This window comes from Parambassis ranga, chromosome 2, assembly GCF_900634625.1.
Source record: "Parambassis ranga chromosome 2, fParRan2.1, whole genome shotgun sequence".
NCBI lineage: Eukaryota > Metazoa > Chordata > Actinopteri > Ambassidae > Parambassis > Parambassis ranga.
The window spans coordinates 42,325,293-42,342,847 of record NC_041023.1 but is presented as its reverse complement, the minus strand read 5'-3'; the positions used below and the strand labels follow the sequence as shown (position 1 = coordinate 42,342,847).

At 44.8% G+C, this 17,555-nt stretch overlaps 1 protein-coding gene and 1 pseudogene across 1 annotated transcript; one reads left to right on the top strand and one right to left on the bottom strand.

The window, feature by feature from the left end:
• The window catches only part of LOC114448563 (inactive dipeptidyl peptidase 10-like), a 29,594-nt pseudogene that overhangs the window by 10,971 nt on the left and 1,068 nt on the right, over positions 1-17,555 (top strand).
• Positions 7,800-13,064, bottom strand: LOC114448572 (sodium/potassium-transporting ATPase subunit beta-233-like). The gene is made up of 6 exons (XM_028425601.1): positions 12,857-13,064; positions 11,253-11,381; positions 9,810-9,965; positions 9,546-9,730; positions 9,319-9,402; positions 7,800-9,213 (listed from the first exon to the last, which is right to left on the bottom strand). Exons 1-6 carry the CDS (start codon positions 12,945-12,947, stop codon positions 8,953-8,955), a joined length of 906 nt encoding a protein of 301 aa, XP_028281402.1. The 5' UTR covers positions 12,948-13,064; the 3' UTR covers positions 7,800-8,952.

The window sequence follows — 17,555 nt, the reverse complement described above, 5'->3', positions numbered from 1 at the left end:
GAGCATTAGCACTGTTCCCTGCTGCTTCTCTCTGAAATCACTGCTCCTCCTGGAATTTAAAATCAGTCCTGATATTTTCTTCTCCTCCTCTTTCAGTTACGGAGCGACCAGGACGAGGTTCGCCATTTAACGTCCGGAGACTGGGAGGTGACAAAAATCCTGGTTACGATGAAAACAACCAGATCATGTTAGTGTGGACATTTTCTTATTTCTGCTTTCATTATTAACTGCTCTGGTTTCTGAAACATAAAATGAAATATAAGATTAAATATAGATTGTGACTGGTGGCGGTGTAATTATAAAATCCTCCTTTGAACTGAACACAGAGGATGAAATACTTCAGGTAAAAGCCTCGACTCCCCAGGCTTTCCCCAAGTAACATAAATACTTTGCTGTGAATAGAAAACTTAAAAATCAATTCTGGTCTGTCTGATTAAATTTTACACTGCTGTGTCTGAAAACACTGTGTGGCCGCGGGCTCGTGACAGCATCAGTCTGTGTTTATGGTCCAGTGGCGGCAGAGACGCAGTGACGAGTGCAGGCAGATGTATAATGGATCCGCGACCTTGTCCTACTTTAGCTGCTGTGCTTTCTTCCACACAGATACTTTCTGAGCACGGAGGACGCTGCACAACGGAGACATTTATACAGGTGAGGCGCACACTTGGTGTCGTTCTACCTGCTCTCGCTATTATGCATGATGCTCATTGAGTTAACATTGTCGTTGACAGTGTGTCCACCCTCGGCTTGTTTCCACGGCGATGTCTCACCTGCGTGCTAAAGGAGGAGTGTACGTTCTTCGATGCCAACGCCAGCCCGGATGTACAGCACGCCATCCTGTACTGTCGAGGTCAGACTTCTATAATCGTCCTAACTCAAAGCATTTTTTCACTCAGACATGTCTGTGTGCATATCAACACACACACAAGCCATCCAGGGTCAATGATTTTGTTGGTCTTGTTCATTTAAACTCTTATTTTTGGCCTATTCAGACATGTATTGTGTTCTACATCATATTTCTCTGTCTGTTCCACGGCAGGTCCTGGAGTCCCGGCTGTGTTCCTGCTGAGTTTTGACGACGTTGACTGTGAGTCGCATTAATATGAAAACTGTTTAGGTTCTCTGTGATGTTTGTGTCCTGAAAAGATGTGCTTTTTTTCTGACGTTGGTCCTGACATGGAAAATAGTTTGCAGCAATCAGGCGTCATCACCCTGTTTGTGTTATAAGACAAATAGCTGCTGGATCTGAACTTTTGAATGGATGTCCTCTGAATGTGTGGAGACAAATTGGCAGCCTGATTACCCTGATTTTTTTTTTCCACCTTCACAGCCTATTTCATCTTAGAGAACAACGTCCCTCTGCGGTCTGCGCTGGACACCAAAAAGACGATTCAGACTGAAATCCGGATGATCACTAATAACAACTTTGGTACTGATTATGTGCACTTCACAGCTGTGTTAGCTTGTGATCTCCATGACTTAATTGAGCCACTTAGAGGGTAAAAAGTGTGAGTGTGTCTGCTTGGCTGCTGTCCCAACCTCTTCTCCTCTTTCAGCTGACTCTCTCGCTCTCTCTCTCTCTCTTTCCCACCTACAGAGCTGCCTCTGAAGCTCATCTATCCTTCAGACTTCTCCGAGTCCTTCCTCTACGGCCTCCTCCTCATCGTGTGAGCCTTCCTCTCTTTATTACAGTGTTTTCATTACATTAATCTGTCCACATGCTTTTGTTCTAGAAGAATAGAGGCAAGGACGGTTGATTTTTAGATTAATTTTTCTCTGTGCGCGTCTGTGCTCAGCGACAGCTCTCCAGGCGGGCAGGCGGTGACGGAGGAGTTCAGGCTGGATTGGGACCAGGTCCTGGTGGGATCGGGGCAGGTTATTGTGGCACGGCTTGACAGCAGAGGGTCGGGTTTCAGAGGTCAAAGGTGAGTTTTTGGTTTCACAACATGCAGGCCTGCGTCACATTAGACTGTCTGACTTTGTGTTCTCTGTCCCTCGAAGGGTTTTACAGCAGGTCCATCAGCAGCTCGGGATGGTGGACACAGAGGATCAGCTCGCAGCACTGGAGTACGTAACATGTCTGTTTTGAAGTTCAGAGACGCCCTTTCTTCCACATATGTCTATGTATGGCTTTGACCTTTTACCCCCTCACTGCCGCAGCACTGACTGCTTATTAAAACACCTCCTCAGGTACCTGCTGAAGCTGCCGTTCATCGATCGCACTCGCGTCGGAGTCTTCGGAGAGGTTGGTCTGTCAGACTGATCTAATCAGAGCTTTACTTTGATAGATAGATGTGCATATAAAGCTAATTCCTCTCCAGCAGGGCTACGGCGGCTACCTGGCTCTGATGATGCTGAAGTCGACGGAGAGGCTGATCAGATGTGCAGCAGCTCTGGCTCCTGTTGCAGACTGGACCATGTACGGTGAGTAGGATTAAAGTCTTTAATACTCACTGCAGGGACGTGGAAGGAGTTATTACTTCTGCTCCTTCCTTTTTCATGATGTCTTCATCCTGCCTGTATCGTCAGGCTTTAATTATCCTTCACTTCTGCTTTCGGGAATTCTGCCCTGTATTGAATTTTAGGATGAAAAGCTTCTGCAGCCTGTGATTAGAGCTTAATAGGCTGCTCTGGAGTATCAGAAACAGGATTATTATGTGTGATTAAAACAGACTTATACAAACACACTGCATGCAAAATCTTCGTGCTCCTTTTCTGTTTCAGCCTCGGCCTTCTCTGAGAGATACTTTGGCTCGCCGTCTACAGAGGAGAACAGATACCAGGTGAGCTGCTACTCCTTTTTTAAAAGAAACATTAGCAGGACCCCTAAACAGGAAATACAGCAGGTCAACTCAAGACAAACTCATCTTTGTTTTGTTAAGTGTTTCTGTAATAAATGTCTTCTTCTCTGTCAGATGGGGCCTTAAAACAGGCCACTACACGTCTTAATGAAAATGCTTCTTTGGTTGACTTCACAAACAAAACAGCACATCCCCTGTTAAAAATAAAGAGCGGCCATCGGCGTCTGAGGCTCCAAATCTTATGAAAAAATCTGGAAATGCCAGAGGTGTTAAAAAAAAAAAAAAAAAACATTGCACAATCGTCCTCCATGTGAAGGTCAGAGTGTGTTTTTGCTCTTGCTGTAAGTGGGTTGCTTATAACTGGGCCAGAGTGCTCTATTTTTGTGGCTCTTGCAGCAGGAGGTGGGGGACATGCAGAGGGAAACATAGCTCCATCTGATCAGATAATAATCACTCTGAGACACGGCTGATTAAAGACCCAGTTGTTGACAGCTTGAGAAGTTGTTTGATTCCCAGCTGAATGATGGGAGTGAGAGATGGAGAAATGTCCTCTGATATTGCAGCTAACCGTCCACGCTCCCCCGAGCAATACATCTGAATGATATCTGACTGCTCGCTGCTATTTTAACCCTGCAGATGTTCCATTAAGTCGCTTTCCACTCATCGCTCTATCTAGAACACTATTTATAGTTTCCAAGTGTTTACATTTTCTCCTATCTCACTTTTCCAGTCCTCAGTATAAGGCTACAGCCAGCAGCATCTTAGGATACTGTAGACACAGCTGCCCCACATCTGTCCACAGGCAACACATTTGCTGTCCACTTTTGGCTGAGATCAGTCTCCATCTACAGAACTTCTCATCAAACTGCCAATTATTTTCATTTTTAGCCTGTCAGTGGTTTTATTGCATTTTGATATGACTTCAGAGTGTGATATGTTCTGCCTCCACAGGCGTCCAAAGTTCTGCCCAACATGAAAGGACTGCAGGGAGGAACTCTGTTTCTGGCCCACGGCACTGCTGACGGTACGCACACAGCAGACATTTCCACAGTGACTGTACCTTTAATGTGGGAGTGAGTCCTTTTTGAAATGAGCCTCTCTACCATGCAGAGCTGTAAAACTTGACCTAAACGAGAGCTTGGAGCTTTTATCCAGCAGTGGACTTCCAACCTCAGCGATGCTAATTAACATTTGTTTCTTTGTTATCTCTGCAGCAAACGTTCACTTCCAGCATTCAGCAGAGCTCATCAAACACTTAATAAAGATCGGAGCCAACTACACTATGCAGGTAAATACCACGCTCATATGAAGATACACGAAAATGAAACACAGGCTTTTCTTCAGTAATAAGGCTTTTTTGTGGGGCAGATCTACCCAGACGAGGGTCACTTCCTGTCCAGACGCAGCCAGATCCAGCTGACTCACTCCCTGATTGGATACTTCAGCGGTTGCCTGCTTGACACGTCGTCGCTACTCGACCAGCAGCGGGACGACGAGTGAGGGGGTTGTTGAGCGTATGTGCCCCTGATAGACATACTGTGTGTTCGTGTTTTATACCTGTAGCACGATGTTTGATGGACAGCTGCTTCCTTAACATATCAGGCTAGTTTGTAGAATGAAGCTCCTGCAGTCTGGCTGTAATGTCAATGAGGGAAATTTTATCACCCATTTCTCATCAACAGCAAAAAATCTCCACCAAATTAGCACCACTGGGTTGGAAAGGAAGCACACAGTTGCATTTACATCTGCAGGTGTCCTGATTAGCATTAAAACCCACATGAAGTATTTCTCCGCAGCATTAAATATTTAGTCCAGCTGAATTTTAGAACCTGAATCTTCATCAGACTGTGTTAATAGCAGCCCAGAGGACTGATTTATAATATAATTTGTGGATGGATGAGAGTGAAGCTGCCTGTCAGTGTTTTCTTTCCCTAAAATTAGATGTTTGTTTTTTTCTGTAAATTATGAATGTGCGATGAAAATTACATCAATCAGGCTTGAAAATGCAAAGAAATTATACAACATTCAAAGGAAACCTGACTTCAAGGACATCTTGTTACCTTCATGTAGTCTATATAAACATTTCCTGCTTTCCCAAATGGTTGACCTGCTGGAGGATTGTCGTGTTTACGTGCTCATAGACAGCAGCAGATGTACAGTATTTACAGGTTTTTTGGATTGTCACATTGTGAGTGTCAGTGTTTTAACAGAGGTGTATCTATTTATTACTTCGTAAAGTAGATATTTATCATTTTACACCAGTTTTTTTGGTGTTTTTTTATTTATTTTTTTTTTTTTATCTATACACAATCTAAAAATGATCATTAATGTCCCTTTAATGACTAAAGCACTTATTGTATTTGCTGTTAAACTGACTTCCTGCCGAGTTTGCGCATTTTCCGGCTGATTGAAGTTACTTTTTTTCCTTTTCGGAAATGCTCCCAGGTTGTATCCATAAAGCGCTGCAATAAAAAAAGCATTGTAAGTGTTACGGCAACACAGCGCCTGTGAGCAGCTCTGCTCTGTGATTATGGACGTAGCAGAGGGCCATTAATCACAGCAACGTGGAGGAGACGGCGCACGCTACTCGTCTGGAGTTTCTCATTTAGTGTGAACATCGCCAATGCTACGGTTACAGGAGTGCTGATAATCCCCCTCCTTAGCAGGTGGTTGCCATGACAACTGCTTCAGCAGCGCGGGTTAGGGCTGCTTTCTCTCTCTCTCTCTCTCTCTCTCTCGCTGTCTAAATTCATTTAGAGATGAAACCCGTCACTGCTGCTGATGCAACGTCCTCGAAGCCATACGTGTCTCAGCAGCAGCAGAAGAAGCTGCTGCTGAACTGTCTGTCTGTGTTGTCAAGTTTAAAGCAACTTCAGGAGTGTGATTTTTTTTTTTGGAGGGGGGGAAGAGGGGAAAAAACATGGGTGTGGGATGAATGAAAAGAAGCTTCATGTATTTTTAGTTTTGCTGTTAAACTATTAAAAAACAATCAAGGTTCAGATGTCCAGATGTCTCTTGTTCTAAACATCACCTCCATCATTGTCATTTCAGAGCCTGTTATTCCCATCCTGTGCTGAAGGTGTCCTCAGTGTTCCCCACCCTAAGTCATCACCTGTTCCCGACCTCATAATCAGTCTGCAAGTAGGTCCATTTAAACACCCCTTTTCCTCATGTTTCTATCACCACCGGCCTGTTGGATCTTCTTTGACTGCATTTAAAGATGGCCGACATTTTCACTCAAACGAGTGCAGCCGAGTTGAATCAACATCTTGGACTTGAGGCCAAGATGCCTGCTCTGCTATTAAAGCTGTTAAAGCAGTCAATTTCATCACATTTAGGCCTCCAACGAGAGAAGCTGTCATGTCGTCCATCTTTATTTACAGTCTGTGGTTCAGGGTGGAAGAGTGACACACACATAAGTAGCATAGAGACTACTTTCCCACACAGGACATTCTCACAGCATTCATCCATTTTGCAGTATAATTTCAAAGGTTTTTAAAACTTTATCCCTTGTCCTACCCCTGCTGTGGTTCCACTGATATATAAGCGCCTTTTCATTTCCTTTTGCCACAATGTTCAGGTGTTAACAGTTTCCAGTCTCATAGTAAAACTAGCTTCCCAAATTAAAGCACAAAAGAACATTTCTCTTCCTCCTGGTCCTTCTCGACCTTTATAAATCCCCTGTCCGCGCCGCTCAAATGTAGCCTTAATTACATCGAAGCAATTACAGAGCCGATAGGATGGCCTCATCCTCTGAGGAAGGAGGGGAAGAAAGGCTGCCGCAAGAAACTTCAGAGTGACATAAAAGTAAAAATTTGTCCCTGGTGGTCCTGCATGCAACAAAAACAGTCGAGAAAAAGCTTTTTAAGCACTGAAGGAGCAGCACACATACGATGTCCAGTAGGTGTACGCATACTTTGGATTGTCTGTGGATTTATTCCTAATATAATCTGGGCCTTTAATGCTTAAACTAAGAGAAACTGCGCTTATTATGGCTGCACCAGCTGATACGTCTTTGACAATACTGGAATGTTCTTGCGTTAATTTTGGAACAAAATTTATCATAATGCCTTCTTTTCTGCAGTTATGGTGGTGGAGGTTTCATTCACAGTGAAACAGTGCTGCCATCTTGTGGTGGATTACCCACAACACACCTAAAAAAAAGCCAAGTAGATGCATTTGTCTTTATTCTGGTAGTCTGAGAAACTAATGAGGGATTCACATCTATTTCATAACAGAAAACAAAGACATTTGTTATAATTTTAATATTTATTTGTTCTACAGTTTGTGTTGGTGGTTGTTGCTGTTTTCTTGGCCTTAACTGAAGTCTTCCCACCTTCCTGTTCACTTTGTTTGTCCTGTTAAGTGAAAGATTGGGTACAGAATATTGTCTGAGAGGCAGGGAACCTTTAGATTTTTTTAAGTATAAATCTATTGTAGCTGTGCAATAAGTGTTTGTACTCAGAAAACAAACAGTAACTCACTGATTTCTTTGAGTTTGTAATCGCCTCACTAAGGCAGTGGCACTGTGAAGGCAGCACAAGCTGTCCTTAGACCTGCTTGGCTGACTCTGGGGCTCCCGGTGACCCGATACCCTCTCTCTGCCAGTGCCTGAAACAACATCTCTGTGTTAGCTAGCACACAGCGCCATCCTCCTGTAATTACAGGGGACATGTGTCTGTAACTGATCCCACGGCCTCCTCCTTCCTGGCTGCATGGTTGGACAGTAACAGAAATCGTCCAGTCACTCCAGTCCTCCTCCTGAGCCAACAACAGTCCATTCAAGGAGTGGGAGAGGCCTGCTCAGTGAAGGCACACACACCCGAGTTCCATTTTTGTTCGTAACCTCTTTATAGTTGGTTATTCGCTACACTCAGGTCAATTCTGCTTCACTTCTTTGACCATATTTATGTTAAATAGAAGTCATTGTTCTGCAGGAAGTCTATAGATGACATCACAGAACGTATTTATGAAAAAGGAAGAGGAAACAACATGGGGTAAAGGTCCATACTGTTTTATTAGGTTGTATCTCAGATTAAATGACAAAGATGGATGAACAGATGCTGGAATACATTTTTAAAGCCAGCATCATTAGTCATCTAAAGCCACAGAGCTCTGCAAGAACTCGTCTTTTTTTATTGAAATGCATGAGGATCACCTTCATTGTGAAAATTCTTCAGTCCAACTACATTCATGGCCAAAACACAAATCAAAAGGTTAACCATTGAAAGGTTGCAAGGCATGACACTGACTTTAGCACTTAACATGATGACGTCCTAAAAAGGAGTACTGCATTGCTTCCGACTTCACTTTGGTATTGCATTTATACATTACAATATTCTGCAAAGAAACAATGTACAACTGCATAAATATAAAAGTCTTCACCATGTTTAATTGTTAAAACATTGAGTTACACCAAAAAAGAAAAAGGAAAAAAAAAACAAAAAAAAAAACAGAACAACTCAAGTTAGCACCGTCGCCCTTACAGCAAGCCAAAGTGTCTAACAGGCTGGACACACAAGTCTACATTCAAGGCAAAAAATCAACAGTAAAAGGCCCGAAACCCAGCACACACCGATTCAAACTAAAAGAGTCTCACGTGATCAGACGTAAAAGAAATAAAAAGAGGAAAGAAAGTTTCCTGGAGTGCAGCCTTTTCCTCACACAGATCAGAAGAGAGAAATCATTAAATTAGCTTTGCGACGGACGCTAAAGCTGGAGGACATGAGGAAAACGGCGTGGCTTTAGGAGGACCAGATTTTGCGGCAACTACTGCACACTCCAAAAAAATAAAAATATCTACTGAAACCACACAAGGCAGCGTTATGCAGAGGGGACGAACACAGCGACGCACACTCAACAATGTCCCATGGCTCGTGGAAAAGTCTCATTTACAGCAGAATAAATATTTCCATCGGGCCTATTGCTCCTCTAGATTACACTCTAAGGCTAGACAGAGAGGTGTAGAAGCTAGTGATGAAAGCAGACAGAATACATGTCGGTCCCCTAACTGGTTTTTAAATTCAAGACTAGTTGTGATTGACTTAACTGCTACAGCTGCCCCCTCTATTTTCTTATCTTCTACAGATTGGTGTTATGGGGCAGATGGGAGGAGGGTGGGTGGGGGGGTGTGCTATGGTCCTGATGTCGGTCATAAACTGTTAATATGGAACTTAACCTCAAAGCGTCCCTGGTAGCGGTCCTTGTCACTGTAGTCGATGTTGTCTCCGAACACTTTGCACTCGATGCGCAGTTCAGTGTTCAGCGTCAGGTTGTTGAACTGCAGCGCCACCAGCGGCTGCAGGTACTGAGGGTGCAGCAGCTTGCCGTAGTACGGGTAGTACTGCAGGGGGAAGCCGCCGCCAATACCGTAGTACTTGATCTCCCCAATTTTACCAACATCCTCCTCTTTCTGGAGAAACAGACAAGGTTGGTGGAGGAGTAGGGTGAGTCAGTGGTCACCAACAGATTTATTCTGAAGTGGAAAGTGTGTGTGTGTGTGTGTGTGTGTGTGTACCTTGCTTGTGCAGTGGAGAGGGATCACGTTGGGCTGCACCTTTGGTTGAGCCTCTTCAGGAATACTTTCATTGGAGGTCGGGGGCTGAACAGAGAACACAGTTTAAGAATAAAACCAGTGATGTCACATCCTCATTTACAGTCTCTGGTTTCACACATAGCTGATGCTGCCCCCTTGTGGCAGCATCATTTAAAGTGGCTACAACAGGGCCAGTCATTTAAAATTACCCTTGGGCGGTAGTTGACGATCCTGTTGAGCTTTACGATCAGACATGGCTTGCCCTGCTTGAAGCCAAATTCAGTGTCATCAAGGCCAGAGCAGGGTCCCAGCAGGGTCCTGGAGAACCGGCAGGCTTTTCTGATGCCCACATCGCTCTCTAAGTCGCCGCGATTCTTGTACTCTGCAGGCTCCTCTGGAAGACACAAGGAAAGTTTAAGAATTTGTGTAGAGAAGAGGGTTGTAAATAAACAATTAGAGCAGATGTAATGTACCTCCACAGTCCTCAAATTTCATCATATCTTTCTGGTCGTTTTCATCGTACTTGGCCAGGAATTCCCTCAGAGCTTTGGTGTAGGGCAGGTAGGTCTCCATATCATTGAGGTTGAAGGAGACTTCAGCTTTGTCTGATCGTGGGGTGTGTGAGAGGCCTGTGAGGACGACAGAACACATCAGAAAAACCCTGAGTGTGCATCTCGAGTTACTGAGACACATCCAGGGACACTGAGTATTTTTTGCAGATTCGGTTCATTTGACTGATATTATAGGCCACAGATAGAGTTCCCTCTTTGTGCTAAGATGGGCTGAATACAGTCCGCACCTGCAATGTCTGACTGGGACAAAACCCAGCAAATGCTCCTTCTTAAAGCACCAGCCCGTCTGTTGTGTTTGAGCGGAATCTATTAATCGCATATTTAGAACTCCCTATCTACTCTAATCAGCTGAGCAGAGATCAGGTCGTTGACAGGAGATCTCCATGTGACATAACTGTGTTTGGACGACCTTAGTGAACACACAGAAACGCCTCCACCAGCCTCCACTCTTGAGTCGACTGTATCTGCGCACACTCAGTAAACCCCAGCTGGCCCTCCCTGCCATGGAAACCTGGCAGCGCCGCATACACGGGGGACGACAGATAAAAGAGTTCATTTCCAACACAATATGCTGCTTTGAAGACAGAACACCTCAGCACTGCACTCACCACCAGCCCGTTCATACACTGATAAGCATCAACACGTCTGACTGTGCAGGTGTCTCTGCAGCTACACCCATTTTTTAATGACTACCATGTCAAGAGGCAGCAGAAAGCAAAGGGTGATCTGTTAAAGATTCTAAGAGGTGAATCAATAAACGTAATAATCAATGGTAGTTCAAATTCTAGTGGAAATCTAAAGCTTCATGGCTAACGGCTTCCATGCAACTGCTAGCTTCCAACTGTAGCAAAACACTGAGTGGATACAAACAAACTATTCAGCTAAATTAGCTACTGGTACAAATGGCAAAACAACAACAAATCAATGTGGTGTAGCTACATTTAGCTAGCAGCTAAGTTTAGCCATAAACAGGAAATGATGTATTAGTACCAATCAAATGTAGCTAACCTCAGCAGCTGTTAGCCAGCTAGCTGTAATTTAGAATTTTTTTATATTTAGCTGCACATTTGAAAGCAACCCAGGACTAATGCTCAGTGTGGTGCAACAGTGAACAGTCTAGGATGATCACTCCCATGGGGGGGGGTGAGGTCAGTGACAAGGCTGAACTCATCCCACACCCTCATTCATGGACTCTGATTTGCTGGAAATGTAGTCACAAGATGCTCTAATAAGCTAAAACAAGGCCCTGCTTGGTGCTGTTACTCCTTCATACGGCCGTCACTAAATGGTGTGTTAATGTCTCAGAGTCTACAGACTCCATGGCAGATCTGTAGCCGTCCTTACCAGGGGGTGCAACTCTGTCCTGCCAGGTGGGCTTGTAGTCACTCAGGGTGAGCAGCATGGCCTGGATGGTGCCGACAAAGACCCCGGCCAGGAAGCCGTAGAAAACCACATAGAACAAAAAGATTTTTACTGTGGAGGAGAAAAGATAAAAGAAATGTCAGAACATAAAGAGCAGCTTTATGACAGAGCAAAGGCACAACAACTGATAACAGTTACACAACAGTGTAGTGACAGTGTTTTACAGTTAAAGCATTAAAGCATGACAAGATCTCATGTCCGTAAAGGTCTGGCGGTCGATTCTCACACCATCACATGACTTCTTAGCAGACAGAGCCGCTTCACACCATTTACATCTTTATGATGCTACAGAGGATTCCACTACAAACAAGCTAATAATATTCAGCAACATGAGTAGTAACATCATTTTCTGAATAGCAGTGAGCTAGCCGAGGCAGCTATGTGACTGCAGTCTGCAGCCTCACCACCAGGTGCCACTAAACACCACTTGGAGGTCCTTTAACTCGCGTTATCATCCACAAGGTGACACGTGCTAACAGCTAGCATTCAGAGGACCTCTCAGCCTGTGAAAACTCCCAAAAGGGAGCACCGGCTCCTCTTCAGTTGTATTCTGCCAGGCAACAAATGAACCTTCCAGCTAGTCGTCTATACGTTGTGCCTCCCCCTCCATCCTCCTGCTGCAGGAGGCAATGTCACAAGGACACAACAGATTAACACATGACACACTGCTTGTTAGATGCAAGGACGTGTGATAAATGCTGCGTTTCATCCGACACATAACCACACACACAGAATTCATTCCAGCATAAAGTCAGCCTTGTTCTGACAGCCCCACAGCCGCCATGGAAGAAAAGCTGGGAACACGTCTGATGACATGCGTCCTCTCATCACAGCCTTCAGCTCTGCGCATGGCACAGTTCAATGCATCAGCACTTTCTCATGACCTCAGAAGGACAAACAGCAGCCTCAGCTGGAGCCCTGATCCGCACTCAAACACCTCTCCTCCCAGGTGTGTGCGAGTCCACGCAGCACCCGTGGGGCTGTGACATTGTGAGGAAGAACAAGGGCACGCGCTGTGCGATGCCGGGGAAACGGGAGAAGAAAGGTCGAACAGGTTAATCAGTGGTATTGTTGTTCAGATTACAGTGACATCTGATCAGAGGAACCCGACACGGATCGATACTCCTCTCTCCGTTTACGCGCAGGCCTATCACCTTGACTCACCTTGGACTATGATGCATTTTTAACCCTTTGACTGCCAGCTACTAAACTGCTGAAACACCACTGTGGACGTCTCTCCATCAACACACACACACACACACACACTAGCTGCAGCCACACGCGCTCTGAATGTCCAATCAGAGCTTCACGTGAGACTCAGCTCCACGCGCGCGCGCATACCCACACAACCGCGCGCATACCCATTTACCCACACACACACACAGGGGAAACTTTCTCAGTCACCATGACGCAATCTCGCGCTCTGCTGTTGAATGCAGCAAAGTCAATTCAAACAGGTGGCAGGAAACACGACGCGCCTCGTGCGCACTACCACGACCGCGAGAGCGCGCAGCAAGTATACTCACGCCAACTGGCTCCGGTACGACCGAGCAGCTCTCCTTTCTCCGAGTTCCACAGAAACTTCTTCCATCCGCCATCGTCTTTATTTGAAGACATGTTGACTTATGGCCCGAGCTGTTAACTCCGTCCGTACGTCCGCGCGTGTTTGAACCCACTCCCGGCTCGTCGTGCAAGCACCCAGCGCAATCGGTGCCTCGACTCCCCAATATAAACCCCCTCCTACAAGACTCCGCCCGAAACTTACAGCAAGTTACCTTGCAGGAGGAGGGCGGAACGGTGGCAGCCAATCAGAAGCCTGAGGGGAGGGGGGATCTTTGCGTCGCTCTGACGTCAGGAAGACGTACGCAGAGTCTATGGAGGCAGCAGATATGCAGAGCTATAGATGTTTTGGCTGAGCTCTGCAGATAAGTGTGTGTAGGAGAGAGTCAGTCATTACCTGGTACAACCCAAACCAGAACAAAACCAGCAGACAGATCAATACATTAAAAATACAGACAGTGTTAGAATGATGCACTTTATATATGAGAGAAGAGAAGGCAGATGTTCACATTTTTGTCCTATAACAATAAGTCCTTCACTCTGGTGCTAACATGTTTGTAGGTCACTGGCAGTAGTAAACTGCCTGTGTCACATCCTGTTCCCTCATCATGACGTCAATAGATTTTTTAATGGGCTTTTGGTCTATACACCACATAACATACAAAGTACACCATTTATTTATGTGTCTGTAGAAAAAAGGTAGTTGCTAACAAATGGCTGAAAGGGACAACAAAGGGTGTCCACACTGATGTCCATGTAAAAGTAGTGGTGGTATTGTTATAAAGTCTCCAGCCTCTAGTGGCGTCTTGCTGAACTGCAGTTTTTTGGATGCTCCTGCTTCGTGTTTGGTTGCAGACTTTTTGTAATTCAGCATGACTGCTCAGGTTAAGTCACTGCATGGCAACAATTACCAGGAGGGCCAGATTACAGCGTGCTAACCTGCAATTCTGAACCATGTCGGTTTTTCTCAAACAGTCATTATGGCACAAACAATGCAGTCATTTCATCCCCTAAACAGACAACATGGACTTCATTCAGCTGAAGTCTCTGTTCCCACTCTAACACAGTAGGTGTCCTGACCCCCCCCCCCCCCCACACACACACACACACACACACACCACAGAGATAATAGGCTGTAGCTACACAGTACTGCAAGTATACACAGAGCTGAAACTTGTACATGCATCCTGCTTCTGCAGCCTCTATCCCCTCTCTGAGATTGGCCCCAAGGGCATCTCTGCTCCCGGTGCCAGAGGCCACACCACGACCCAGTTTTCTATCTGAGCTCAAAATAAGAAGCTTTTCATTCTGCTGTGTGTGTGTGTGTTACCTCTTTAACACAGGAAATACACCATCTGAATTAAATTAGCAAACTGTGTAAGATTGGCCTCACTAACCCGCCGCTCGCTGCACACACACACATCGCTCTGACGCACATATAAACCTTTGAGCTTCGCATTCTTGTCTGGCTGTGTGTGTGTGTCTGTGTTCATGCATGCGTGTGTAAAATTGCTCAGCAATGCGCTTCCATCTAGGTTTCTTGAGCCGTGTGCATTTGTTTGAATGTAAACACGTGTGTGTAGGTGTGATTGGTCAGAATGCTACACATGGTGGTTTTGACCTTTAAATATTACCTCAAGGACAAAAGGAGTTCTTGAGTGAAGGTCTCCATTAATTACCGATTTGTGAATTAAAAAAAAAAAAGACCTGACACCTGCCTGTAACAGCTTGTGAGCTGTTTTATTTTGAAAGGACTAATTTAGGCTTACTACCTCTCTTCAATGGCACTATCAACCAGCTAAATTACTTTTATACTTTATGTTATGCCATCAACAGTACTAGATAAATGCATTATAGGTATGCCACGGCTAGGTGGCTAAGCTAGTTTAGCAAGGATAACACTTATTAGCTTTTGTTATGATTGATAAACGATGGAAAATTGAGGCAGCATAGCTTGAACAAGCTAACTAAAAATGATAAAATACTACAAGTGAGCAGAAAAATCATTAGTCAATAATTTTGTAGTGACAAGTGAGAAAAAGTAAACTAACTTGGATGTCTAAGAGGAAATCTTACCCAAAAATGATGCTAATGTGCTGAACGAAATGTCAGCATGTGAGAAATATTTTAGCTAAAGATCTGCCTGTTACCACTGTTACTAATAAGATTATCTGTGGAAATGTTGGTGCAAATTGAACCTAAGCAGGAAGTGTCCCTTTCACCTTGAGCCACACACATACATGTTTATTGTGTACACACGCACAGACAAAAGGCAGTAGTTGTCTAGGCGTGGTCGCTGAGAGACACCTGGCTATATCATTAGAAGAACGTCAGGCTTTATCTCGCTCACAGAGCCGGCTTCAGTGCTGCACATATAAACACAGGAAACAAGCAAATTCTGACCAGCTTTGGATCAAGAAGTGTTTACAGAAACAGCAATTTTAGGAGCTTGTCCTGTCATGTTTAGAGCAACAAGAATGTAGCTATTAAAAGAACTGCAGTCTGAGCTGGCTAACAGGAAAAATAGGCTCTAAATCGACTTTAAACATGATGGAAATGAGCTTCATCCGGCAGGCACACCGAAGTTAATGACTTATAAATTAAAGCAGTGCTGTGGTTTCTAAGATCCTTTCCCCTGTGGGTCTCCTCTTAGTTCCACAACCAGGATGAAAGACTTTTGCTTCAATGTCATGCACGAGAGATGCAGCAGCAGGATGGGGAGGGGGCAGAAGAAAAGCGCAGTCACAGAGGCTGTCAGGCTTTAAAGTCAAATTTAAAATCTGAAAGTGAGTGGAGCTGCAGAAACAGTAGCAGATACAGTCACTTCCACCTCCATCTGTCCACGCACGGAGCTCCTGACCTTCACACTGTGATGAGTGGTGATTCTGCTGTTTGTAGGCGAAACAGTCAGAGGAATCTGTAGCATCAGTGTTTAGATGGCTTTGACCTGCTAAGAGGACGACCTGCATGTTGGACGGAGTAGTATCCTGTGGCTGTAAAGGTTTAACAGAAATGCTTTCCTGCCTGTGTGTGCGATAAAAACACTCTTTAACTTATAGAACAAAAGTCCTTTTGTTAGTCACGACCCCAAGGCCACAACTATAACGGCGCAGAGGTCAATTATTTACAGAGGGTCATAATGGAAAGTTTAAATGTCCTCTCTCACAGGCGCTGGTTAATATGTGCAGAAACACATCTGAAGTATTAGCATCTAAAAAGGCCTCAGATGAAGCTCTGATTACATCACATATCTCAGGATCTTGTGCAGGAGATGAGGTGCTGTGAGGTATTTGTGCATTTAAGTCAGGTGAATGTTTGACTCTGAAATCCAATCCTCCGAATCCAGGACGTGATGTCATGATGAGTGAAAGCGGGAACCAGATAGGCCTGCTACCATTTCATCTGCTCCCTCGCTCTGCTTGTATGAAGCTCACCTGGAAATCAATTGGATGCAGGATGTAAAAGTCTGTACAAAAGTCAGACTTTGGCAGAGCCGTCACGTGCCAGCTGCTGCTGTCCACTGTGTAACCAACACTCCCAACGTATTAAACTTTCATGTGGCTCTCCAGACGTCTTGACCTGCCGCTCTCCTGATGCCGTTCTTGCGAAACTGGTTACAAATTAATCCACACCTTGCTCATATTTAGCTGCTGCAAACCCCAGCATAAAGTTTAGCGCTCATTCCTTCCAATAATTCATGTGATGGTTAATATTTGAGCCAGATAGATAACCTGAGGCAGAATTAGACTCCGGCTCTTTAAGCTGTTATGAAAGTCTTGTTTTGAAGTGACTCAGACTCAGATGATTGTGGTTTTAGCAGCAGTGAGGTTTTTTTGTCTGACAAGTGAAACTGATAGGCGCTCAGCTCAACGGCAGCTTTATGTCGTGTTTGCTCTAATGAGACTCACAACAGTTGAAGTGTGCTGGGTGGGAGCGATGGTGGCACTCGTGCAAGCTGAAGGGTAAAGGAACTGCTTGATCTGATGATTTTGTGAGTCTGCAGCATCTGTTTGGAATAAGAAAAGGCTGCGTGGTCACATGACTGAAGGCCTCATATTAGCACCTGTTGAAAGGTAAAGCAGCATTGTGTGGCTGACAAAGAAGACACTGTGAGTCCACCATGATGCCCTTGAAGAACAAGGTGAAAGTACCACAACACGCCCTGACCTGCAGTCATATAAAACACACAACCATTAACAGAGTCTGCTGCACCTGATAAGAGAATACAAAATCCCAGATCGTCCTGTCCTCGCTAAGGATTATTACACGTCAGATTTCAGTGATGATGAAGATCGGAACTTCATCTGCTCCACACGTGTCAACGTCACCTACTTCTATTGTGACGACAACAAAATCACGGTCACGGATCACCACTCAGTGTCAACAAAGTCTATGAGTACAGTCCGCTTTTGCACTGCCCTTCACGTGTCTGCACTCACCTGTCTTTGGTTAAAGATGGCGGCTTAAAGCTTAAAGGGCTGACACGCTGCTTTGGAGTTTTAACACGGACGTCTGTGCGCCTTCTGCAATGGCTTTATTTCCTAACTGCCGACTGCAGTTGACCAAGCAGCACGTAAATGCATGGCAATCATAAAAATGTGTGTTTCATGTGTGCAGAAGAGGGAAAAGAAACTCTCTGACTAATCTGCTGTTTGTAGTGAGATT

Excerpts from the sequence above, each read along its gene's own strand:
- LOC114448572 (XM_028425601.1), bottom strand. The coding sequence starts at position 12,947 with ATGTCTTCAAATAAAGACGATGGCGGATGGAAGAAGTTTCTGTGGAAC. Across the intron at positions 11,382-12,856 it reads TCGTACCGGAGCCAGTTGGC|TAAAAATCTTTTTGTTCTAT; the intron begins GTGAGTATACTT and ends TCTCCTCCACAG. Across the intron at positions 9,214-9,318 it reads CTCTCCACTGCACAAGCAAG|AAAGAGGAGGATGTTGGTAA; the intron begins GTACACACACAC and ends CTGTTTCTCCAG.